The sequence below is a fragment of the Cryptomeria japonica genome, chromosome 3, assembly GCF_030272615.1.
Source record: "Cryptomeria japonica chromosome 3, Sugi_1.0, whole genome shotgun sequence".
NCBI lineage: Eukaryota > Viridiplantae > Streptophyta > Pinopsida > Cupressales > Cupressaceae > Cryptomeria > Cryptomeria japonica.
In genome coordinates this window covers 210,051,062-210,078,872 of record NC_081407.1, presented here as the reverse complement: position 1 = coordinate 210,078,872, position 27,811 = coordinate 210,051,062, and the positions used below count along the sequence as shown (strand labels likewise).

The window sequence follows — 27,811 nt, the reverse complement described above, 5'->3', positions numbered from 1 at the left end:
TAGCAAACAATCAACATATTATATTACATTAACTCTGAACCCTTAAATATAATAATTCTATTTATGATTATTAACCTCTCTGTAATCCAAAGGTTGCACCTATCCACAAGCTTCGACATAGGAAACCCCAATATTTATAAAATTGTTAGACCTACTGTTAAAGTTTGTAACTTCAGCAGATATCATGCCTACCGAGCTCTTCATGTGCTTTCGGTTTGCTTCTTAAATAGTTGTTATGAGTTTCGGTTTCATCTTCCTCTAGCTGTCACCGACTCTAGCTGGACAAACGTTTCCTTTCCTCCGTTGAAGTTCTCCAGCTCATGGTGTTTGTAAGTGATGATTGGCTTTCCACTTTCCGTATTCTCCTTCACGCGGGTCTTGGTGTGTGCTTTATATACTTTTGCCGAGGGTAATCTAGAGTATGATTGGCATTCCGTCTTGATTAAAACTTCATGAGTTGGATGCTGTGACTGTCTCTATAACCTTCAGGGAAGATTATCTATATTCAGCTGTGTTCTTTGAGGTGTACTGATTCCTTCTATTGTCATTTTCACATTATTTTGTAAGCAGTTATTCTTTCTGATAGTCATCTTCTATTTATAGCACTGTTGATCATTATAAAAATGACTGTGTTCTAAGTGTGACAGATTTGTACTTATTTTGAACTTCAATAAAATCTATTTTGGTGTGGCTGGGTTTTTCACCCTCAGGTGGAGGGTTTTCCCAGGATAATTTGCTGTGTTCGTGTTCTTATAAGCTTTCTTAAGTTCTTTTATCTGTGTCTATAGCTATATGATTTCAGTTTTGAACACCTACGATGACAAATGCTAAGTAACTTACAAATATTCCATTAAAGGATAGTCCGATAGAACAAGGGAACTCACAATATAGACAAGCTGACAAGATTTCAGGGTTGTGAGTAACCAATAATTATAAATAAGAATGATTCTACTTGATTCAATTATTCCACAATTCAGATTAGATACTTTTAAATGCAAGTCTAAATGGTAAACCTTAGTTGCTATTTACAAGGCCAATCATGAGAAAACCTTAATTTTACACATTTCCTAAGGATTCAATAGGCCAACTACACATGGAACCATAAGTTGATCTTTATAATCTAAAAGCATAAAGATAAGAAACCAATCACATAAAGTTATCATCCAATGCATTCCAAATCAATGACCAAAAGAACTTTCATGATTAAGCATCATTGTGATAAATAAATATGAGTGGTGATATGACATTAGTCAAACTTTACATAGTCAGTGATGCCAACAATCATCGATATCAGAATTTTTCACAGAATAGCCCTCTCATGAAGCCATAATATCAGTGGCATAAAATAATAATAATACCCATAGGCATGAAAAAATGGGATGGTCATCCAAAGTGTGTTGTTTTCCTTTGTTGAAGTGAGATGTTCAAGCTACAAAACACTCCATATTGATAGCAAAGATTTCCCACCCTTACAAGTCCACTCTATGTCTCATTTGCCCCACCCTCAAATATTACCCTTAAGGTAAGTAATAAATAATGAATATTAATTAATATAATTTTGGAGCACATTGGAGTTAAAAATTACACCTTTCTACATAAAAGATTCTAGGAAACCAACACTAGGTGCGAAAAAACAAAATAGGAAAACCAAATTCTCCAAAAGGATTGCCGCCTAAGTTGCACCATGTGGCTAGGAAACCATCAAGGGTGCAGAAAAGGAAGAAAGGATGATAACTAAGTCAAAACCTCTTTCAAAGGAATAACAACTTAGATGCAACATGTGGTTCAGAACTACATGAGCACATGCTATGGCAAAATGCTGCCTTATTGCTCAATAAAGGTTAAAATAAATTAAAATAAAACATCATAAACCTTGAAAAATATTTAAATCTCAAGGCCTAAAAGGCTAAAATAATAAACTTCATAACAATAAAATGAACCCAAGAAGAGACACTAAATGTTAAGAGGCCTCAAAACATATATATGCAATTGATGTGTGTGGGTATTTCATTCACAACTGATACAAATTCCAGTGACTTTTTTCCTTCTAACAAGCCATGAACCCTCTTTGCATTGACCTATTCACATCACCTTAAGGTATGGCCACAAGAAAAAGGATATTGTTAATGATATGCAAGAATAAAAGGCATATAGCATAAGCTTTGTCACTTGCCTGATTCGGTGTTGTCTCCACAATAAGGCTCTTCAGATCTTTATTTAAACCCAGCCACTGTCAAGAGAATAGAAATTAACCAAATTGAGAAATTGTATTTCTTCTTAACACACAATAGACAAAGACATATTCTAACAAGTCTAATGTAATGTAGATGACATCTTCAATGCAAATTTAAGGGAAATAATGCATAAACTCAAATGCAACTCCAAGTATCTTACCACCCAACCAGATCCCTGCAAAGCAGCACCTACGGCATTCATCTTTACTATCAAAGCATTTAAAGACCCAAACTGAGTATCTATTGCCTTTGCCAGGCCACCATTTGGTGCTTCGCCACCTCCTTCCTGAAAAATATAAGTTCTAAACATTAAGTCCCCATATGATCAGTATAATTGTCAACTAGCTCAAAAAAGAATAAATTTTTTCTCATAGAATATATAGATGACCATGAGCCTTACTTTCACAGGAGCAAGATTTTTCCAAAACACAGAGTGGTTGATATGACCTGCAAAAACATTGAAGAAAGTATAAGACTCAACCATCAGACAAGTGAAAAGATATTGTCCAAAAAATTCATGACAGCTGGCAACAATAATGCCCCTTGAACTTTAATATGCAGTCCAAATTGCTACTTAAGGTGCAATCAGCATAGCAGGCTCCGAACCACATGAAATGATTTATGAGAAAAGAGATGCAAAAGAATAATTACACATGAACTTCTCCAGTGTTCAGCTAAGCAAGAATCTCTAATTACTACTAGAACACAATATTATGTGTCACAGTCAAGCTCAACATAATCCAAAAGAAAATTTTGCATCTTTCTCTTTTACTCTGTGTTAACTCATATTTTTATAAATTAAGATTCAAAAAGAAAATGTTGCCTCTCTGCTGTTTTCAATGTTTTCCTTCCACCTTTGTTTGATCAGGATTCTGGGAAATAGAAATGTGTAATAATGATGCAGAAGCATAGCAATGGGCAACAATAGGAAAACTGAAGATGATCGAATTTCGAAAAGGATATTGTAACTGGGTACACAAGAATAGATAGTATCTAATCTAAGTTAAAATGCATTTATCAATGTAACTGTACAGGAATAGATACAAAAATGTTACAGCTTGGTACACAGTGTTGTATGTCATATATTGCCGAGAACAAGGACTGAAAGAGTAAGTAATGGAAAAATTTCAGATAACAAGGGATGTGTGGTGAATCTCTGTATGCAAAAATGGTATGCATGAGTGAAAGCTTTGATTTCAAGCAACGTTCTGATATTTTTAATTTGGAGAGGATGGGGAACTGTGGAATACCTTGACCATATGATACAAGGAATGTTAATTGTAAGAAACACCTGCTCTGCTTTGCTCTTGTCATGGAGGAGATGTATGTATAGAATCTGACAGAAGTTTAAACTGCAGGTGCAGTGTCTTGTAAGAGAAGAAAACCTGATCAATAAGAGAAGGGCAAGTTGATTTGCATAGTTACCTGGAGACTCGTACACTGACCCCTCGTAATTGTCTGCCATATCAAAAACCATCTCAGAGTATGGGGACAGTGGACTTCTTCAAATGTCAGGAGACTTCAAAAATGAATAAACTTTCATGTCTCTATACATCTATTCAAAGTTTCTGCCGAAAATTGAGAAACTTTATATGTATCATATAAACTATATTGGTTGTTTCCCTCAAGAACTAAAATTTGATTGACAAAAGCTAAAGAAACAGACAAATACACTAAAACTTGTAGTTTTCTATTTTCTGCACTAAAATGAATGACTTTTTCTATAGCATAAAATTTTCTTAACAAAGCTCAACAAGGTAATTGTCAGAAGAGAAGCAATAAGAAGGATTAAGATGTCTACATGCACTTAAAATTTATCAATTGATTGAAAATGCAACCATCTGCAGGTAGCCCCATACCATGTTTTAAATAATGGCGTTCCCATTCCAATTACTATCGGTCGCCTCCAGCTCATTATGGTTTAAAATTTATCTGTTTCTGTCATGACAGAATGTATCAAATGTCAATATAGTTAATCTTTGTTTTCGTTGACATTAATTTCAGTACTTATGTTAGTTTTTAGTTTTTCTGTATTGTACAGTTGTGTATTTTTTTTCTAAATTCAACTATTTAAATAGGTTTTATGTTTGTTATCTCCAAGTACAATTCTCCCATTTTTTGAAAAACTGTGTAGCAGTACCTATGTTATCTCCCATACCAGTAGTAGTCCCCATCTCCTAGTAACTATAACAATTTGCCTCAAGAATCTGAAGAGCCATCAAAAAGGTCTCTCATGCAAAGGTGATAAGTAACTGTTGCATTACGGCAAATAGTAACAAAACTACTGACCACACATTTCCCAGTGTATGGCAAGGCAGTGCAACACACCCTGCAGGAATCCACAGTCAAGAGCCAGCATGTATGTAGAATAAGGATTGGAACCTGGAACCAGCGCACAAAGAAAGGAATCCCATGCTAAACTGCCTTCTAGATCACTTGACCTTCCTTCGAACGCAACAGAACCTTATTGTGTCATGTTTTAGGGCACAGTATAGCAAATTCAAAATAGTATTCAGTAAATATAACTGCTTCTTATAATAGACATGAATTGTTTGAATCTAATTCATGTGATCCAGCCATCATTTACTAATATCAACTTAAAGAAATTCTCAAATAAAATAGCAAGCAAACTAAAATTTTTGGCTTTCTGTTATAACATTTGTCACATACTTCCCACACGATAGAAATTCAAAATTATATAAATTCACAATCACTTCTACCACAAAAATGGCAATAAAATTATAAATAGAATGATATGTCACCCCCAGTTTCCGAACAAGGACAGTAGGGGACAAGGGGATGCGGTTTTGGGGACGAGGATAGCAAGGAGGCCATTTTTTAGGGGGCAGCAGGGGAAAGCTATTAAAAAATAGGAGAAATTTTAAAACAGAGAAAATTTCAAATATTCATATGATAACATTGATAAGGCAATCATCATACACATTATAGAACCTTAACATATAATATTAAGTTGCCTTCTTTCACTTCTTCTTCATCAGATGAAGGCACTCTCCCAAGTCTTGTAGCATACCATTTGAATTTTAGAGGGTAGATTGTCATATGAAGTGGGGTGTTCATAGTGTTCCACTGCTACATCACAATGGGCCTAATGTGCTCCGCATAAATCCCAAATTAGGGTTCCTACATGTTGTGACGTATTTACACATCGCCCCATTGCAAATGGGGACCCCTACTTTTTGCTTTCTAGGGTTAGTTTTCTTTGCTTGGTTGTCTAGTCTTGGCTATTAGCCTTTGCATTGGAGAGTTGTCAAAAGGATCATTAGGATAGCAGGGTTTGCTTGAGTTCAAATTGGTTAGTAGATGGTCCAGGTCAGGGTCTCTTTGAAAGCCTTCCCTAGGTCAGGCTTTGCTCTTGTTGATAGGTTATGTCTTGTTTGAGTTTGAGGAAGTCAATGAAGCTTTGTGAGTGAATATCATCTTTGAGGGTTTGAGATTGGTCCAATTGATGAATGATGAAGTTCTAGGCATTGATTGATGTGAAGCTGACCTATTTATCCTTGAGAAACGCCTAATGATCAAGTCTAGACTTGGAGATTTGGAGAAAGGTCAAGAATTTGAGCATTTTTGCAAATTTCGCTCCTGGCCCTTCCAAAAGGTCAAGAGTGAAATCTTCCTTAACTCCTATTCTAGACAAAACTTCACTTTAAGGCATGGATTGGGGGGAAATAAGCTTGAGTTCACCTTGGGAGACGCCTTGGATAAGCTTGGACAAGAAAATTTGATGAAAAGGTCAAGATTTAAGCCTAAAGGACAAATTTCGCTCCTGACCCTTCCAAAGGGTCCAGAGCGAAATTCCTGAATAGGTCCTGTCTTTCCAAGGGTACTTAGGCAAAATAGTTAAAATGCACTTTTCATCCAACTTTTGAGCCAGGAACTCCTTTAAGGTGGTTTGTTAGCATGTCTTGAGGTCAGGACAATGTGAGTAAGGGTAAAGTTTGATTGTTTGAGTGATGTTTAAGGCTAAAACACCAATTTCGCTCCTGGCCCTTCCAAAGGGTCCAGAGCGAATTTCCTTGGATCTCTCTTCTAGGTCCTAATTTGCCTTAAGAACCTTATCCCTATGACGTGGTGAAGAGAGAATTGATGTGTGAAACAGAGTGAAGTGAGGAAAAGTGAGGAATTTGTGCAAAATGCAAAATTTCGCTCCTGACCCTTCCAAAGGGTCTAGAGCGAAATTCCCCAAAAGACTTATTTCTTCACTAAGAACACTGAATAATGGACATATATGGCAAGGAAGGGAGTCAAGAAGACAAGTCTAAAGCAAAGATGAGTAAAAAAAAGATGAGAATTGAGCCAAAAAGAGCAAATTCACTCATGACCCTTCCAAAGGGTCCAAAGCGAATTTCTTCATGAAGCACTATCCCCTTGCTCCAACCTTTGAATTAATCCATTCCTAAGCATTCTTGAAGGCAAATCACTTGTTTTTGATGATGAAAAGTTGAAAATGAGGTCAATGATGGAAAATTGAGCCTAAAACATCAATTTCGCTCCTGAAATTCTTAGAAAACCTTTTTCCTCACCACTTTGATAGCAAGTTGGCTTGAATATGACAAGATAAAAGGGAAATGGACAAGTCCTAGGCAACTTGAATGAGAATTAAGCCTGAAAATATAATTTTCGCTCCTAACCTTTCCAAAGGGTCCAGAGCAAATTTTCTTGAAACCTCTTTTGCTCCCAATTTTGTGTCAAACCTAGCATTGATCGAGGTAGATTGAGCTTAGAAGCATCCTTAGGAGTGAGTGGTGATCACAAAATATGAAGAATTTATCCAAAAATGCCAATTTCACTCCTGACCCTTCCAAAGGGTCTAGAGCGAAATTCCTTATAGGTCCTATCCTTGGCCAAGGTCCAAAGCGAAATCCTTCTTTTAGGCCTTTTTGGGGGTCAAATCATTGATGTCTTCAGGAGAGAGGGATTGAAAGGTGAAAATCAAAGCAAATTGAAGTGAGAGGAAGGAAGAATTCAACCTAAAGGAAGAAATTCACTCCTGACCCTTCCAAAGGGTCCAGAGCGAAATTCTTCAATGGACCTTGTACCTTGCCTTAGCACTTGGATGACCCCGTACTAAGCAATTTTTGAGAGTAAATGACTTGTCTATACCTAGAAGGAGCACAATTATGAAGTTTAATGCCTTGAAGAATGAGTTATGAATAGAGAATTAAGTGAGATTACCAATTTCGCTCCTAACCCTTCCAGAGGGTCCAGAGCGAATTTCATTATAGGGCCTGTCCCTGGAGAGATAACTGAGTGAATTTCATTCTAATGCCTTCTTGTTGATGATTTAAGGTGAGAAATATCATGTTAGAATGAATATATCATGTATACTTAATCATCCTTTGTTTGTTTTGCAGATCAACAAGACCGGGCTAGAAGGAAGAGAAGACAAGGAGGACCTATTCAAGTTTCATCATCACTAAGGACGCCTTGGATGCATGAGAAGGTACTCAAGGTGCTACTAAATTGAAGGACTTCGAATGATCAACAATTGCAAGCAATGTGTTAGAACTATCCTCAAAGAAATCACAGGATGACAGAGAAGAAGGATCTTGTAAACATTTCAAAGCGATATAAGCTACCAGAGGAGGAGTGACTTGACCGTGAAGTGGCCTCATCAAGCACAAGAGAGCCAAGGAAACGTACATCGTTTCTCAAATACATCAAGGACGAAGGAGGATCGACCAAAGGTCATCACAGAGGAAGTACCAGACAAGTGGCATCCCAGTCACTATTCCTCCAATCAGATAGGTCCACATCAACATGTCTAGATTCAATGTACCTGACTCACCAATAATGGCACAAATTTCGAGGCACCTACCCCTGTTTCCTATTGGTTCTCAAATTTTAAATGTAATTTTCTCATTGGCTAAGGAGGTTTTGTTGTAACAAACCCTAAATAGGGTTTCTATCTTGTAATCCTAGCCATTGATTGTAAATCAATCTGAGCCACTGAGATGTAAAGAGCTCTCTATATAAGGCTCTGGCTCTTCATTTGTAAAGGTATATAGTTAAGAATTAGCTAATAATAGTTAGAGAATAGTCAATAGTGAATAGTCAGTAAAATAGAATAGTGAATAGAATAGCAATTAGAGTAGATTAGGAAGAGAAGGCAAGGAATTGTTGCCTTGATTGTAAATGAACTCCATTTTTCATTGAAGTTATGGTGAAGTGTGTTGTTTCTTTGCAATATGCATGGTCTCTTGTTGAATCTTCATTCTTAGATGGTAAATAATTAGATTGAATGAAAGAAGTTATTAAATGCACTCGCGTGGAATCCGCCTAGTCCAAACCACTAGCCTCTTGCTAATTGTAAGGGCACCCTGCATGGTCAACTGGCATTGAATGAGCTTAATCTCAAGTCGTTACACGTCTATTGTTCATGCATTAGCTTGAATGGTGATCAGTGCTTGACTGTGATGATTTGAATATATTCGAAGCATCCCTTAGAAGATCGCATTGAGTTGGTGTCGGATTGTTCAACCTGATGGTGAGACCTAGCCCAATAGGACTCCAACTAGTCATTCATCCATCTTCTCGCATTCTAGGTCTTAGAGTAGACTTTCTGAGCCTTTCACCTTTTGCTATTTCTTTACTCTTCCCGGTGATTAGATAGGACTCAAGTTCTAGCAAATTAAACGCTCAGGCAATCAAACGTAAGTCCCCTTGTGATTCCAACATAATCACATCATACCACAAGAGCTTATCCACACGTAGAGACCCTACATACCAGAACCTTGGAGTTGCCTCGATTGATCCTTAGGCGAAATCTTCAGCATTTGGGGAAACTTTGTTCAAGAGAGGATAAGATACCTTGGTATTTTATTCTGTGTTCGCATGTGCATAAAAAACACATCGACACTACCATGAATTGTGTTGGTTCCCAAAATGGGTTTTATGCTTTAGAAGCCACCAAATACACTCAATCCAATTTCCATGAAGCAGCCAACTTCAATTATGAAAACTATCACAAGGATTGGACCAACTAACAAGGATATAAGATCCTTCTGCACTTTAGGCTCTATAAAACCAGGGAGTTGCACCACACTTGTAAATAACATTAAATAAAGCAAATAATCTCACCAAAAGGCTCAACAACAATTTAAGGAGATGCTAAATGATGGCTAATCATCCATTGATCTACAACTTAAAGTGGAGCAATGAGAATGAACAACTCTTCAAGCTATTAGAATTAATGTTTCTCATATGGGCTCAACAAAAAAGGAGAATGCTCCTCAACTTCCTGGAGCCATGAGATATTTCAGCTCATAAACACACATATATAAAATAAAAGATATTTTGATTCAAACAAAGCTTGTAGCAAGAGCTAATGATTTTGACAACAACACTGACTGTAAGCACAATTGCTAGCTATGATCAGTGCCTCATTCCATTGGGCAACTTGAAACTATGTAAGTATAAAATAACATATGACAAGACTTTATCTAAGTTACCGGTTCGGGTTTGGATTCAGGTACGGATTTGGGTATGGATTCGCGGATTCGGCAAAAAAAAAAATTCTTGGGTACGAGTACGGGTTCGTGCGTATATATATATATATGTTTGAACATCAAAATTATAAAATATAATTATATAATTTATAAACTATCAATACCATTATTGATTATTACAATGATACAACCCATACAAAAATGAAATATACAATGTGACTGCTGCAATGATATATTACAGCAGTTATAAACATATCAGATATTACATCATCAATCAACCACGAAAAAAGGATCCTAAGTTAACGCATGACAAAGATGAATAAGAATAGAATTAGGACAAAAGGATGAACAGAATAAGGACATAAAAAAGGCAGATCTGCAGTAGTCTAGAACAACTTGGTGCGATAGAACAAGAGAATGTGAGCAACCTTATGTAGAGAATAAGAACAGAATTCAGAGCAGACGGGTGAAGCATATTGGAAAAGATCAGAGAGACATGGGTTTACATGTTTAAAAAAAAAATTTAAAAGTGTTTTTTATTGGTTTTTGTGTTTTTATGACCCGTGGACCCCGTTTTTGGGAACCCATGGCCCTGGGTTCTCCTGGGTCCACCTAGGTTCCACCCAGGTCCTTCCCAAGTAGATGAGTTCTCTGTGGGTCCTTCGTGGCAGGACCCACAGAGAACCCATCCACCTAGGCAAGACGCGGGTGGAACCCAAGGAGAACCCAAGGAGGACCAGGACCGAGCAAGAACCAAGACCCGAACCCAGCCTAAAATACCAAGAACCGGTATCTTAGGACTTTATCCAACAACTATTAGATCCAAGATAACATTGCCTTACAGTATATCTCATCAGTGATTTACATCTAGAACTACTTACCTAAATCCTTGCATAAGCTCTATCATTCAGCAACTCTATTTAAGCAATTTAGATGACCCGTTGGGCCAAAACATAAACAGAAAACCACATACATCATAACAATGCACAGAATAAAATAAACCCTTGGTTGATTTTACTCAAAAACTGATAGAATCATACAATGGAAAGAAGCTAGATCTAAACCATATTTTCATTTATTTCAAATGCTACTTCTGCCACATAACACTTTACATTCCATTATTCAAATGCTTGCAAAAAACTTGAACACTGGACTCAATATAAAATTTGCTCTGCAAAATGCATTACATGTTGCTCAAAATAACCAGTCTACTGCATGGATCTAAAACCTCTGGACAAGAGCTACCTATCGACCCTGTACAAGAAAAAAAAATTCAGAACCTCTTACAATGAGAAAGGAAAAGAAGATATAGGAGGGAAGGACATTCTAGATTCCTTCTACTGCTGCCATTTATCTTCTTCAAATCTGTCTTGTTGATGCCATGTGTCCTATCTCTTTCATTTTTCTGCATCTGAAAATGTCCTCTTCTTCTGCTGCACTCTCCAAAATGTCTTCTAAGTGAAAATATTCTCCACTTTGGTCAGTTCTCGTGCAAGCACTCTTTATTGGGAGAATAATAATTTGTAGCACCATTTGCCTATGTTTGTAACTAAAAACATTTCACTTTATGCTTGCTTGGCAAATAAGACACTTGGCAATACTTTCTAATATTTTGTGAATATGTTTTAAATCTGCACATGTATTTCACTTTATTAGTGAAAATCTGGTTATTCTGAATAATAATATTCACCATGTGCATTCACCTTTTACACATTTTACTCTGTTTCTGGGTGAAAATACCTTTTGTCCACATTTTCTCTTCGTGAATACATTTCACTTATAGGAAGCATCTTTTACATTTTTTTCACTTTGATATAAGGAATATCAAATCATTCTTGCAACATTCTTATTCTCGTGAGTGTGATTCATCTTTTATTAAAAATTGAAACTGCTCTCACTTTGAGTTAAAATGACTCATTACTTTGGCAAAACCTTTTCCTTGTTTCTCATATGAATTCACTTTTCACTTGGTAAAACAATTGCCCTGCTGGAAATTATCCCATTCATTCTCATGTGTCCACACTTTTTCCTTTCTGTGAATGTATTTCACTCTTTGGCATTTTATCCCCTCTGAGTGAATAATTTTAATCTTAAGGTGAAAACAACTTTATATGAGTAATACCTACTCACTCTTACATTTCACATTTTATTGAGCCATATTTTCTTGAGTAAAAACAATTTACTCAAACTCAGTCATATGTTGTAGAGAATGACTCATTATTTCAAATGGATACAAATTTTCAACACATTTGCTCCACTCTCATTATGACTCAAATATACAATGTAATTCCCCAATTAAAATCTTTAGCACAAAAATCTTTATTCCGAGTAAATACACCGGTTGTTTGATTTTTTCATCTTCTGCAATAGTTTGTATATCTCATGAGTCATTATATTTCCTTTTGGCAAAAGATTTACCCAATTCCTGGAACATTAATACTCAAATTTTATTTATTATTGGGCAATTTTCCTATTCCACCTTTTAACTGAAACTTTACTACTTCTTTTTGATATTGTTAATGAGAAATTATCATCCTGTGCACTTCATTTCTTTTGCAGAACTATTTCACCTCAATGAAATATTTTAATTGTGACACTTTGATGAGAATACATTTAATTCCTGTCTACATTTCACAGAATTATTTTACTTTATGCTTTTGGTCACTCGCAAACCTTTTCAAAACACTGAAATGCTTTTCCCACAAAAGCCATCATTTCAAAATCTTCTCTATCTACAACATTGCACTGTTTTGTAATTTTCATCTCCTCCTCGTCACAATGTGCACTTACATTTTCAAATATATTTATTTGAAAATGATCTTAGTTTCATGTCTGGCAACTGCAATTACAACACCCTAACAAAATTCTTCTATGTTCTGATAGCTTCAAAAGTCTTTTCCTCAAATCCATTCTCTGTATACTATGCAACCAGTATATACCATGAGGCACATCTCTTTGAAATGTCGCGGCAAACCATTTATACATCTTGCCTTTGATTCCACATATGGCATATGCTCTCTACAAACAAAAATCCTCTATCCTTCTCACTGTTGGAGGTTCGCATGTAGAAATCCAAATCATTTATTTCAAATGATTTGATGAATGTCCACACCCAATTCCTTGGCTTTCATATCTCCATGCTAGCATCGTGCTGGAAAAAATGGTGTGGAACTTGGCTTTTACAACCTGCACAATAAACATTTGCTCGATAACCAAAGTCTCTTCAACAAGTCCATTTTGTGTGTATCCTGTAATTCCATGTCCAGCATACATATATACCAAGGCGCTCATTGCAAATTCTATATGTCCTCTGGCAGATGGAATGTCAATACCCTACTCCATCGCTCTCTATTCATCACACTTTGCATTGCTAGAAGAGTGCGTGGGAAACGATATATCTGTGATTACATTTGCTTGGATGTTTCTAAAGCTTTTCTAAACAAAATCATTTGATATATAATCTGCAATCACGGCAATCATAAAACCCACCAAAGTCATTTGCTTGAAAAATTTCTGAAGTCTTTTCAACCTGCACACTTTGTATCCTACAAGCATTACTTATTTCATGAGATCACAATTCTTTGAGGCATTCATTTTAAACAATTCGCACACCCAAACAATACTTTCCCATTTGGCATACTTTGTTGGCTGATGATACCTGCAACCATAGCGGCCATGAGACAAAACGGAAACCCTACTGCACCACTGTATTCACAAATTAGGGCATAGTCTATCCTCCCGCAATGTCGCAATGATTATTTGCCTCGCTTCTTCCCATCACGAGATCACGGGAAAGCACAAATTAAAAGAAAGTTGCACGGAGATAACACTTAATAAAGAAAAGCAAATTTCTAATTCGCTTTAAATGATTCATCACCCCCTAATATACGGCACTTGATTTTAAATTTTTACTTTCGGGCCCACCAAATGTTATACACATTTTCATTTAAAATCATTATAAAATGACTTAAATGATACTTTGAATACCAAATAATATGTTTAATAATGTTATCTCAAAACCTTATTAAATAATTTCCTGAACCATTTTCCCAATTTACCCCATATGTAATTATTATTTAAATCATAATAATGATTAAAATAATAAAATATTACCACCGACCCTACAAATATAACTTCACTATTTGGTAAGGCAAGCTAGATCCTTGACGGGCCCAGCTAAAAAAAAAAAATCATTCTCAAACAACTGGGCCCTAAAATTGATCTAGAACCACTAGAACATCCATTTGGATCAATCATCTGCAAAAATTTAATCATTGAAACTTGGTTTTTATTGTTAGCAAAAACGACCAGAACCACCTCTGTACCCCCAGAAACCGCCTTCAAAAACTACTCAAATGGCCACCCGGGACCGTGCCACTTGACAGGCACATAGCCTGATATATTCTTAATCACCCTGCAAAAACATTTTGTTTGACGATTCCTGAGACACAAGATATTAATCCCCAAAGATCACTACTTAGTTGTTTCTACACTGAAACCTGCCAGAAACCTCTTCAAACCCAGTTTCAAAACAATTTTGAAAACATATCAGATGAAATCATGAAGAGCTAGAAACTGGCACACACACTCATTTCACTATAAGGAATCTCAGGGACCAATTGCTTTGAGAAAATAATCATCCGGGTGAAAGATATTAATGCTCAAAGTGGCCCACTTGGCCATCCTGAAAAGTTGCACTGGTGAAAAAAAAATTGAAGCACCTCCAATCACTGATTAGGAAAAATGTCAAATCACCATCTCAGGGGCCGCCATCCGGCACACTAGTACATTTAGGTACCCTGAGTATGTACACAAGAGGGCTTGATCCAATTTGATCACATGTGAAAAATATTCACCCTCAAAGTTGCCTACTCTACAACTTCTGAAAAATGTTGTTTCTGAAACACTGAAAAAGTCCATATGGAATGAACCTTGAAAACTGACCAAACGAAAAGCTGGGGGGCTACAAATTGGGTAGATGGTAGACAAACCTATGGAGAGTCATGGTGTACTTGATTGCAAGTCAATCGGATGTGAAATACAAAATTCTAAAATGGGTACTGAACTGCTGTTTGACACTGTCTGATTTGCAGAAAACAACAAATTGCAAATGATTTGGCTTTGGCAAACAGGTCAAATGAAATCATGGGAATCTGAAAATGAGCAGAGTAGTACATAATTTTGCAGGGAACACAGGCGAACAAGAATTTCCCCATGACAATTAACAAGGTGCAAGTAATAAGCCTCCAAAGTAGGCTACTCCAGCTTTCAAGGAAATGTGAACCATGCAGATTTGTGCAATCCCCTAAAAGTAGGTGCATCAAAAACATGTTAAAACTGATTGTAGGAGCTTGCAGATGGATATATGGACTTAATGAAATGTGTCCAACACATTCTCCAAGTGATTTCTCATTAAGTTTACTAGGATGCCAACCTATTAGCTCTCAAAAGGGCCTTCTCTAATAGCTTTTCAGTGGTGTACCTCTTCATACTTTAGCAAATTTTTATATGACAACCTCAAAGTTTCTTCAAAACTTAGAAGGTGCCAACAAATTGCTTGCTTGTCAAGTGTCTCATAAATATAGCCAAGGCTAGGAGAATCTATATCAGCATATCTAATGACCCACACAACAGGTGAGAATCGTGAGATGATGGAACAAATATATCTATGAAGAATGAAAATAACTGAGCAAATTTACAAGTTAGAAACTTTATAACAATAAAAATTATTAATCATAAATTTAATAATAAAATCAAGAATTTATTAATTTAATATCAATAACAAAATGGAAACCACAAATTTAATACTAAAACTAGCAATGAATCAGTTAATAATACAATCAAAAATTATTACTAGAATCAGAGAGTTAAAAATAAAATCAGCAATTCATTAAAAAACAGCAATCTCTTATGTCATTGTGGGCCACCAATCATCATTGAGGAGTTTTTGTTTGACACTTTTTCCTTCAGCTGTATTGTCTCTGCCCATCTAGCCTACTCTAAATTAACCACCATTAATTGTAGAGGCTCTTGCACCTCAATCATCCTCTCCAACAAAATAAAGTAGCTAGCACATCTAGTATCCACGGGCTAGACGAATTCCTTGCTTGAAAAAGTCCTAAACAAAGCAAATGATGTGTGATGTTTGCAAATAAACATCTAAATACCTCTAGCTTCTGACACCACTAACTTTAGCCAATCTATTTTCCCAATGTCTCTCAATGCATTGTTCAACACATGAACACAACATGGCATCCAAAAAATGTGCATGTAAGCAGTCTCCACCATCAAGCCAGCCAACTTGCATGCAACATGACATACCAAAGCAAAATACAAGTAACAAGTCAACATATCAGAGCAATCAAACAAGTTCAAAATCAGAATCCAACTATGTTAAAACCTCACAAGGATTTAAATACATCTCAAAAGAAAGGTGGCTCTTTTATGCACCTCTTAAAGAGATCCCTAAAGGATTTGGCTAAAGAAGATTAAAATCGTACACCCATGTCTAACAATGATCCATCCATCCATAAGCAAATTGACTCTCCAAAGGCATCTATTCCTACACTTCCTAAAAGCTTGCAAGAACCTTCCATAGCATCCTTGCCAAATAATGCATCCAAAGCTAAAGTTCCCCAAGCAATATCCATAATGACCATCAAGCCTATTTCAGAGGATCTTATTCAAAGCTCATCCCCTTCATATCCAAGCATGAATTCATTCCAGCATCCCCATAGTGCTCCCTTGCAAATTGAAGTCCTCATTAATAGAACGCTTGTTAAACGTGTCCTAATAGATGGGGGAGCTGGCTTGAACATTTGCTCTATGAATCTTGTCCGTGCTCTAGGCTATTCAAAAGATGCAGTTGATCCCCGTAAAAAGATAAAATTCAAAGCACATAATGAAGAAGAGCATTCATCTAAAGGAATGGTGATATTACCCATCACAATGGGACCCTTGCAAAAAGATACAGCATGCCAAGTTCTAGACTTGGACCTAACATATAACATACTCTTGGGGAGACCATGGATACAAGACATGCAGGCTATACTATCAACAGGTCATCAGTGCTTAAAATTTCCATACAACGGACATGAAACCACTATCTCAGCAGTCTCAAATCCATTGCAGTGTTGTAGTAATCTGAGATCAGCTCAAGAGGTCATTGTTCTACATAACAGAGAGGTAGCAGCTTCAAGCACACAATCCAAGGAACAATCATTTGAATCAATTAATGTCAAACACGGAAAAACAAATGCAGCTGAAAGATCAAGGGAACAGAGAATATTTGCTATCATGGAAAAACAAACAAGAGCAACTTCAAATTCAAAGGGATAAAGAAGCAGATATAGTAGCCGATGTAGTTCACACATATGGAGGACAAACGTTAGGAACTAGCCCACTTGAATCAGAATCACATTCCACCGACATGGACTTAACCGTAGACGATCAGGATTTTCTTATACGAGGTCATTCCGACGAGAGTATCGTTCTAGATATCGAAATAAATACTGAAAGCTCTGACATCTCTATCATGACCCCTAATATCTTTGAAACTATTCAACCTGAAGATCCTTTATCCTTAAGCTATCCTGAACCTATGGACTGGGAAAATAAAGGACATACTGACATTGATACCTTACCTAATGACCATGCCATATCCTTATATCTTGATGAAATCAAACCCGCAACAACTTTCACCAGGGATTCCACTAACGTATCTTTGAGTCAAGTGGGTGTTAAATCTCCTAGTTGCAAAAGTGAAAATAAAGAAAACAATATCAGGTCTAATGCTGAAAACCATTTATTGGCAACATTAGACCGAGAAAAAGTAAAAACAAAGGGCGCATCTAACGGCGAAAACCTCCTCGAGGCGCCGGAAGATGGGAGATTTGACACCTTACCTGAATGTTATCAAGAGAAGTTATTTATCATAATAGCACCAGCAAAGGCAACTATCATTGGCACAATTGATCTACATCCAGCAATCTCTCTATCAGAACTAGCAAGACAAAAATACTTGAAACCATTCAAAAGATGGCAAGTCAATTTTACTTGGTCATATGTACACATTCCAGGGTTCGATCCATATCTTACAATACATCACCCGAATATCAGTCCAGGAGCAGACATCAATAAAGGAACACAACATGGATCAGGAGCAAGAATTCTATTCATCACGCCACAAGGGCATACAATACCAAAAGCATACAAATTAAGCTTTCCATGCACCAATAATACCGCAGAGTATGAAGCATTGGTAACAGGTATCAAAATGGTTGTAGAATGGAACATTACACAACTTCAAGTCCTTGGAGACTCTCAGCTCGTCATTAATCAAATCAATGATGACTATCAAACAAAAGATGACAAACTCATGCCTTACAAAAAGATGGTGGATGATTTCAAGAAAGACTTTGTAAAAATAACTTTTGAACAGATTCCAAGAAATGACAACAAAGCAGCAGACGCCATGGCTACACTTGCTTCTCTATTGCAGACACAGGAAAATCAAGAGCGTTATGAATTCCTTGTTGAAGAGTTATTTCATCCCGCCTATAATTGTCCTAATTCCCAAACCATCTGTCAACTTATTGGACACGATTCCTCCCACTATATCCAAACTTACACATACCTGAAAGACAACACCTTACCTCTCGACTTATCGAAGAACCAAAAGAGACACTTTATTCGCCAATCCTCCCATTTTGCTCTCGTCGTGGATACCCTGTTTAAACGAGGTCTAGATGGTACTCTCTTAAGATGTCTCGAACAAGAAGAATCTGAGAAAGCCTTACATGAAGTCCATAATGGCATTTGTGGCACTCATTCAAGTGGTCTTACCCTTTCGAAAAAACTCATACGCTTGGGCTATTATTGGTCGACTATGGAACGAGATTCTTTTAAAATAGCAAGAACATGCAAACAATGTCAGATCCATGGGAATTTAATCCATGCACCAGCACAAGAACTACATGCTTTAGCAACATCTTGGTCTTTTTGTCGATGGGGACTTGATATGGTAGGAAAGATAAATCCTTCCTCATCTAATGGACACAAATTCATCTTGGTAGCTACTGAATATTTCACAAAATGGATTGAAGCAATACCTCTCATAAACATCATAGGAAAACAAATTGCTGCATTTATCTTGAATTATATCATCTGTCGCTCTGGAATACCAATGACCATTATCACTGATAATGGGCGACCATTCAAAAATCAAGACGTACAAGAGTTATGTGAGAAGTTCAAAATCCAGCACGGATTCTTCACACCATATTATCCACAGGGAAATGGGCAGGCAGGAGCATCTAACAAAACTATTATGAAAATCCTCAAAAAGACAGTGAATGATGCTGGGAAAGATTGGCATATTCAACTGAACCCTGCTCTATGGGCTTACCGCACCAGTATCCGCACGACGATAGGTTCCACACCTTTCTCTCTTGTATATGGATCAGAAGCCATATTGCCAATCGAAGTAGAGATACCTTCTCTACGTGTATCACTAAAAGGTCTCATCCCAAATGAAGAACAAAGAGTATCTAGACTGCAAAAGTTAGAACTGATCCATGAACACAGACATAGTGCCTTTGATCATCTAAAGGTATATCAGCAAAGAATGTGCAGGAGCTATAATCAAAAGGTTAAACCAAGAACCTTTCAAGTGGGAGAGCTAGTGCTAAAGGAAAATCCACGCAACCAGGCAGATCGAGAAAAGAAAGGAAAATTTGAACCAAACAGGTTAGGTCCCTTTGTGGTCACAGCAGTATTTGGATCAGGAGCATATCAACTATCAACACAAGATGGAAATCAGCTCGAGGAACCTATCAATAGCATGCACCTAAAGAAATTTTATGTCTGAAAAAGCAAAAAAAATCAAAAACGGTGAAAAAGCAAAAAAAATCAAAACCAGTGAAAAAGCAGAAAACTCCTAAAAAGTGAAAAGCAGAAAATCCAAAAAAAATCAAATATCAGAAAAAGTGCAATAAAAACAGATGGTGAAAACTTGGCAAACAGGCGCTATCTGTCAGCTAGCTCTTTCATCTATTAGTTCATGCTTCTTTTCGCTTGCATTCATTCATCTTCTATCAGCGCTATCCATATGCATCATTAAGCCTTTATACATACACAGACATCCTAGGTGGCTTCTTACCATGGTTCGGATCATTGGATATATCATTACGACTTTGTTTCTAGGCTTGGGGCAAAATCCTACACCAAGTTGGGGGCAAATCTCTTGATCATTTTGAGCTTAATCAAATAGGTAGAACAAACAGTTAGACAACTCTTATCAAGCGAAAACTGAGACACATCCAACATTGAACACAAGATCAAACTATCAACTATCAAGCTATCACGAAGTCAATCTAAGCACATCACACACTTTTCAGTGGATAATATCTTTTTGGATAATGATTGTAACATGATTGTTCAACTTTTCTATATTGCTTTTCGCTATCATGATTTCTGAGTGACTCCAAGATGTCATTAACTAGAGGAACAAGGAAGAAACATGATATTTTTTCTTGTCTATTGTCTGAAAATTAATCATTAATATGTGCAAATTTGTCTCGAGACATGATCATCGAAGTATCATTGAAGACATTTCCAATTTGCGTATTGAAATGATTAATACTGCCTGTTTTACGCAAGCAACACTCAGGTCATCTCGGTTCAATTATACCTCGATGCTTGTGTTAACTTGCTATATCAAAATCCAGGAAAGTAGTGCTTAGGTCATCATGGTTTAATTATACCATCGATGTTTGCACTCACTTCCCACATTTCAAAAGCTCAATGATGACAAAACGCAAAATAATCCAGTGACTGGTCCGGTCATAGTTTGCATTCCATTGCATTTTAGCTTGCATTTCATTCTTGCATGGGATCTTACAAGCTCCTTTTATCCAAGGTTAAATCTATCACAGGAATCATCAAAGCATCATCACAAGTGTATACGCAATCAGAATAATGACTCACATCTCTCTCATGATATTATCGACCTAGCCCAAATCTTATGCTATCTCTCTCAACAGAATCAACAATCAGCATATCCAAATATTTCAGCAACTTGCTATCAACAAGCTATCAGTTATTTATCTAATCAACCTTATCAAATCAAATCAATCAATCAAACCTAATCGATTTGGATCATGTCTTTAACAGGATGTATCATTCCCGAAGCCAGACGCTTTGATCATCGTTGTCTTATACAGGATGAATCCTTCCTGAAACCAGACTGAATCTAATCAATCAAGATTTTTCAATCTTATCCATCTAAGCCATCAAACTAATCGAAGAACTCGCATTTTCATCAATCACAGTTGCAGAAATCACATCACATCTGTCGAGATATCAATCTCGCAAAAACTCCAAAGATCAATTATCTCAATTGATCTCTCGAGGGGGTATCATCATACCAGAATTTAGCAATCAAGAGTTGGGGCATCCTATCAAATCAATATCAGCATCAAAATGAGATTATTCTTTGAATCAACGCGTCATCACACCTCGCTTCAAAGAGGAGCAAAATGTATACACCTAAAAATGGTCTGAAGCTAATTAATTAAATAAGCAATTATTTAATTAATCCTCCTTCCCAATTTAATTGAATTCACTAAGCAATTTGATTAAATTTCCCCTTTATCTACTTATTAATAAATCTAAGGATTTACTTAATAGGTTCATTTCATCCCCTTTAATTAATTAATTCCCTCATCCAAAATCATTTCTTCTAATCCCCTAATTAATTAAAACAAATCAATTATGAGTTGTTGAGATTAATTATCCTTTTCCTATTATTTGAATTTTTAAATTCAAATTCTCCTAACTTCTACCACTCTTAAACCTAACCATTCCTAAACCTAACCCATTCTACCTACCACCATGTCCCCTTTCATCCAACATCTTCTAGAACCTTTGTGACACTTGTCACTAAGTGTTCCCTTTCATCTAACTTCTTCTAGAAGCCTCATGACACTTGTCACCATAGAGATGACAGATGTTCCCTTTAAACCAACCCCCTTTGCCATCTTCCTCCAATTTAACCATTGATATCTTCAAATCAATCTTGACTGTTGATTCTTGCCACCTCACCCCTAGCCTTGGGAAATCCTATAAATAGACCTCATTTTAGAGCAATATGGGTCACAATTTCATATGATTTTTGCATATCATCCCATCTCATTCTCATCTTATGCATTGTTATTATAGGCATCTAGCTTATAGTTTATCAGTTTTAGCAATGTTATCATGCTCAATTTTAGCTTAAATCTTAGCTTAATCATGCTAGATCAATCATTCATGTAGCTTAATCATGCTATTTTTGCTATATCATGCATTTTCATCATTCAAATCCTCCATCCAAGTGAAGTCAAGTCACTAGAATTTGCATACTAAGATCTGAGAGCATTTTTCATACTCGCATTTACTAGGAGGCAATAAGTCGATTAGCTATGGTTTTGTCTTTCTTTGATTTAAATCTTCTAACCATGCTTGTAATGATTTATTGAGTGCATTGTGTTTGCAGCTACAGGTACACTTCACAGAGCACGACAATTTGTATTTGTTCTTCATTGCATTATGATCTCTGTTGTTTATTGCTTAAATCTGATTGCTAAAATTAACATGGTATCAGAGCTTTAAATTCATTCTAAATAATCAGATTATTAGTTGTCCACTACAGTTTGTGAAAGATAAGGATCTGACTGAGCCTTCGGATCTGAATGAGCTAAAGCAATTCAAGAAGTCTACCGTGAATCAGAAAGTTCAACAGCAATGTCTGCTTGACAAATTAAAGGCATCGATGGGACGATAGCAAGAATAAGATTTCAGGTGCTCTCATCCCTCTATTCTCAATTGTAGGGTCCACCTAGTTAGATATTTGCATCTGATTACCTTATTGTTATTAGTGTCTTATCTAATGCACAAGGTTCTCTTGCTTGTTAACTACTTCATCTGAGGGCGCTTTCATTTGTCGGTTTGTGCACTTGTTTTCAGATCTTAGTATTGCCTAACTTTCTTCCTAAGGCTTGGAACAATCACCCTAGTTCGAGCCTTGTTCTTGTGTTAAGAATTTGTTCTAATCCAGTTTGAACTATTGAAATTTGTTCTAATCTATTTTAAGTATGTTTATCTCTCAACCTATTTGATGTGGTTTGGTATAAATATGTAATGATCCAAATTGATGCATTGATCTAAATACGTCCTTGGCACTTAAGACTTCAGCATGTGTATTCATATATAAATCTAGGAGTATTATGATGGATATAACAGCAAGATCAAATAGAAAGATGAATAAATTTATAGGAGATTCAGAAACATGGAACCTCAGTCATTGGTGTCATACACATCCTACTTAATATCGATGCCCAATGTTGACCTTACTATCTTCATATATGATTTGATCCTTTATGATACTTGCTGCATAGTTCTGATGCATTGTATTCTATCTGCTCTGGAATTATATACTCTTATGGTGTATCAAATCTCTTAACATCGTATGGACTACATTTTCTGCTCTATTTTATGTTTGGATAAGGTTGGCACGTAGGGTTGTGACTGTGTAACACTTGGTTCTCTTCAGCTCTTCATAATAAGCTCTCATGTTCTTTGTTATGATGTTATTATAACCTTGCTCTGGTCCTCTTGTGTAGAGGATGGCCTTTAGCTCTAATGCATTTTCTGTCATGGCTTTCATCATCCTTACATAATATTCATTGTGACACTATCTCTTCAATTTAAGCATACCACCTATTACATTCTTTGAAGTAAGTATTCTCTTGATGATGAGACCTAAGATGACTGAGGTATCTAACTTATTGAAGTTAGCTTTCGATCATACGCTTGTGCTCAACTCAATGTGTATCCTTTTGAGTGGTTGATACTCATATCTGATTTTACGCATTGGCTGGAAAGACAATTAGGCTTATATACCTTGCTTATGGATTTTGTAAAATGTTTTCTGAAGTCATACACTTGCCTTAGTTTTCTAATATAGCTAACTCTCTGTTATTCAACTATGGAAAACAATTTTAGAATGTTGTGTAGCTTTACACTATGGTTGAAGTTGATCATAGACTGGCAATATCCTTTTGAGCAATCTTGGCATATGTTGTCAATGGTGGAAGTCTAGATATGTTACTTTACAGTTTACATGTTAATTCATTCTATTGGGATATTTAATCATGTTAATGCTTCTCTTCAAGAATTACCATGCCTTCAAGCTTAAGAGGGAGCTTCGTTTCTTCACTTGAAGGTATGCCTTGTTCATAATGATTGTGCTATAGGTTCATTTCATAGAAGTGAAGTAAGGAAAAGATTGGCATTTCTCATCTTTGATTTATGGCTGACTTCCTTGATTGATTCTTATATTATGCAATCTTCATGAGACTTGATTACATCAAGAGGATGTTCCATATGGAAGTTTTTGAAAATATGAAGCTAGATGTGTAGCTCATAGTTAGAAGGAAACATTTGTTCTTGCTGCTAGATATACTAATATTAGAACCACTATAGCTAATGTTGCAGGCTGGAAGTTAGATATAAAGACTGTTTTCTTAATGTTGTCTATATTGAATAACTAGAAGGTTATGAGAATCAAGATAGAGAATCTCATGTGTGCAGATTAAAGAAAAGCTCTTTACGGCCTCAAGCAAACTTCTTGAGCTTAGTATGAGAATATTGTATGGTATTTGATTAGTTTAGGATCTTGCAAGAATGATGTTGATTCTAATCTTCACTTTAAAAGTATTCAATTGTGAACTGCTAATTCTGTTTCTTATATATATGTGAATGATTTATTTCTGATTGTTGGAGATAGTCTCATCATTAGATATAAGAAAGAATTATCCATTGAATTTGGAATGAAGGATCTAGGCCTAATGCATTATTGTCTAGGACTAGAAGTATAGCAAAGATCTTATCCTTAGTCAAAAAAATATGCCATTGATATGATGGATTGTAAATCTATGTCTACTCCTATGGAAACTAACTTAAAGAAGTTGAGTATTTCTGCAGCTAATTCTAATTTTGCAGATCCCTCAAAGTATAGGCAGTTGATTGGATCCTTGATGTATCTAGTTAACACTAGACCAGATATTTGCTATGCAGTGAGTGCACTTAGCCAAATTCATGAACCAGCCAAAGCATGTTCACTTGGTGGCAGCCAAGCACATCCTGAGATACTTGCGTGGAACAGTTGCCTATGGGCTGAAGTATCCAATCAACACAGTGATCAATTTGGAAGGCTACTCTGATTCTGATTGGGCTGGAAGTGTTATTGACAGGAAAAGCACTTCGGGAATTTATTTCAGCTTGGGTTCTGCTATGATCTCTTGGGCCAGTAGGAAACAGTCCTCAATTGCATTGAGTACTGCAAAAGCTGAATACATTGCTTCAAGAGTGGCAACTAGAGAAGCAGTTTGGCTTCGCAAACTTCTTGCTGGGACAACCTTGGAAATCCACTGTTATTTATTGTGATAATCATAGTTGTATTAAAAATGTCTAATAATCCCATGTTTCATGACAGGTCAAAACACGTGGAAACTCATTATCACTATGTTCATGATATGGCACAAAGAGGTGCCATCCAACTGAAATATATCAGCACTGTTGAACAAGTTTCAGATATTCTCACCAAGCCTCTAGCTCGAGTGAAGTTTGAGTACTTCAGAGAGAAGCTTGGAATCGTGGAGAACACAGCATTGATTGAGAGGGAGTCTCAATCGTAGTGATGCAATTTAGATTGCACCTTCCACCCTCTGCGGGCAATGCAAGGTGGAGTCACCCTCTTCAGGCAATGCAAGGTGACATTGTATTCTTCTCTGGGAGAAGGCTGAGGTGTAAGACCTCTTCCACCCTCTGCGGGCAATGCAAGGTGACAATGTATCCTTCTCTAGGAGAAGGTTGAGGTGTAAGACCTCTTCCACCCTCTGCAGGCAATGCAAGGTGGTTCCATCCTCTGTAGGCAATGCAAGATGGGCATCATGAAATGAATTCATGATATTTATGTGTTTTATTGCGGGTATACTCTATGAAGCTTATACATTCATTCTTGCGGACAATGCAAGATGAAAGTCATGAATGGATCATGACAAGTGGCAAATATCCTCCCTAGCTAAGAGGGAGTGTTGAAATAGTAGCTAGCTCAGATACCTATCTATTGTATTTTAATGTTGTCAATGACAATTAAAATACACATGTACTATCTATTATGTAAATTGAACTTTGGGCTGGATCCAATCATGTAGCATGGAGAAAGTTAATTGTCACTTGTAACGTACACTAAATTGTTGCTTTGGACTGGACCCAAACATATGTAACGTGTAGGCAATAAATGGAACTTAGGGCTGGGCCCAAACTCATGTAACGTAGTCATTATGCATTGTAAAACATGCCCCAAATTTGGGCACTAAAATAAAATATGAAATTGTATCCTACCGACTTGAAGGAAATGTAAAAGATGAATCTTGTATATAACAAGATTCATCCTAGATCTCAATTCAATCAATCATCACTCAAGCAAATCTCTTAAATAGCAAATTTTGGTTATGCAACACAGCAACATACTTTACCCTTCAAAGTCAGCAAATTGTCTTCAGTGAAGAGTTCTTCCAAGTGTAGCGAATTGATCTTCAATCTAGCAATTCAAGTCCTCAAGGTTGGCGATGTGATTCTTAAGGTCAGCGAAGATCTTTCTTGAAGGCAGTGAATACTTCTTAGTGATAGCAGTCATCATTGAAGATCTGCGAATCATTCTTGAAGGCTGCCAACATCACTCCAAGATCAGCGAACCTCATTTCTGGGACAGCAACAATTGTATTTCAGATAAGTTCATCACTTCAGCTTGCCCTAGGTTAATCACTGTGATTAGGTTGTTGTCAAACAGAGAATCTCATTGTAAAATTATATTGGTGTTACATAATAATAAAGATCTGAGATTAGTGGCTGGGTTTTTCACCTCCAAGAGGGAGGTTTTCCCAGGGTATTTGCATGATTTGTCTTTGTTCTTCATTGCATTTTGATCTTTGTTGTATACTGTTTAAATCTGATTGCTAAAATTAAAAATCAGTGCTGACATGTTTCAGCTGAATGGCACTTCTGTGTACCATATCACAAATATAGTGATAACGAGTTTCCACATGTTTTGACCTGTCATAAAACATGGGATTAGCAGACATCTTAATACAACTCTAATTGTCACAATGAATGACAGTGGATTCCCAAGGTTGTCCGAACAACCCAGCAAGAAGCTTGCGAAACCACACTGCTTCTCTTGACACCACACTTGACGCAATGTACTCAGCTTCTGCAGTACTTAATGCAACTGAGGACTGCTTCCTGTTGGCCTAGGAGATAACAGCAAAACCCAAACTGAAACAAATTCTTGAAGTGCTCTTCCTATCGGTTACACTTCCTACCCAATCAGAATCAAAGTAGCCTTCCAAGGTGATGACAGTGTTGATTGGATACTTCAACCCGTAGCCAACTGCGCCTCGCAAATATCTCAAAATATGCTTGCTACAACAAGATGAACATGCTTCAGTATGTTCATGAACTGGCTGAGGGCACTCACTACATAACAAATATCCGATCTAGTGTTAACTAGATTCATCAAGGATCCAATCAGTGGTTTGTACTCCAATGGATCTACAAAATCAGAGTTAGATGTAGAAACACTGCAATCCATTATTCAAGATATCAATTCATTGGATCCTTGACATACTTCTAACTCTAGAGAGTAATGCATTAGGCCTAGTTTTATTCCAAATTCTGAAACTAACTCTTTCTAGTTAGAAATCGTATGTAAATCAGAATTAGCATTTCAACATTAAACCAATAGGATCAGCATCATGCTTACAAAATCCTAAGCTTATAGAATAGTCAATTCTTTCATCAAAGCATTTTACTAAGGATTGTAGGGAACATAGAACTCTCTCTTAATCCTTAATATAAAGTTGTGACAACCAAATCTTAAGAATCCACTAAGGAAAGCAACCATCATGAGTTTTCACAAGTCAGAATCAGAAATGTTAATTTTTCTTTTCCCTTACTTTCACTTTCTACGAAAAGGACCCATAGCACAATCATTATGAACACGGCATA

The 27,811-nt window shown here is 36.5% G+C and overlaps 1 protein-coding gene across 4 annotated transcripts in view; it reads right to left on the bottom strand.

Annotated features, from left to right (window-relative positions):
- LOC131074562 (superoxide dismutase [Mn], mitochondrial) overlaps window positions 1-27,811 on the bottom strand; it is a 77,029-nt gene that overhangs the window by 38,839 nt on the left and 10,379 nt on the right. For 3 of the 4 annotated variants that reach the window (XM_058011199.2, XM_058011201.2, XM_059218183.1), the window contains exons 2-5: window positions 3,660-3,692; window positions 2,635-2,681; window positions 2,395-2,520; window positions 2,174-2,230 (exon numbers count right to left, since the gene is read on the bottom strand). In XM_058011199.2, coding sequence (XP_057867182.2) covers window positions 2,174-2,230; window positions 2,395-2,520; window positions 2,635-2,681; window positions 3,660-3,692 — 263 coding nt within the window. The remainder of the gene's footprint in view (window positions 1-2,173; window positions 2,231-2,394; window positions 2,521-2,634; window positions 2,682-3,659; window positions 3,693-27,811) is intronic. The other variant, XM_058011200.2, reaches the window with a different exon arrangement.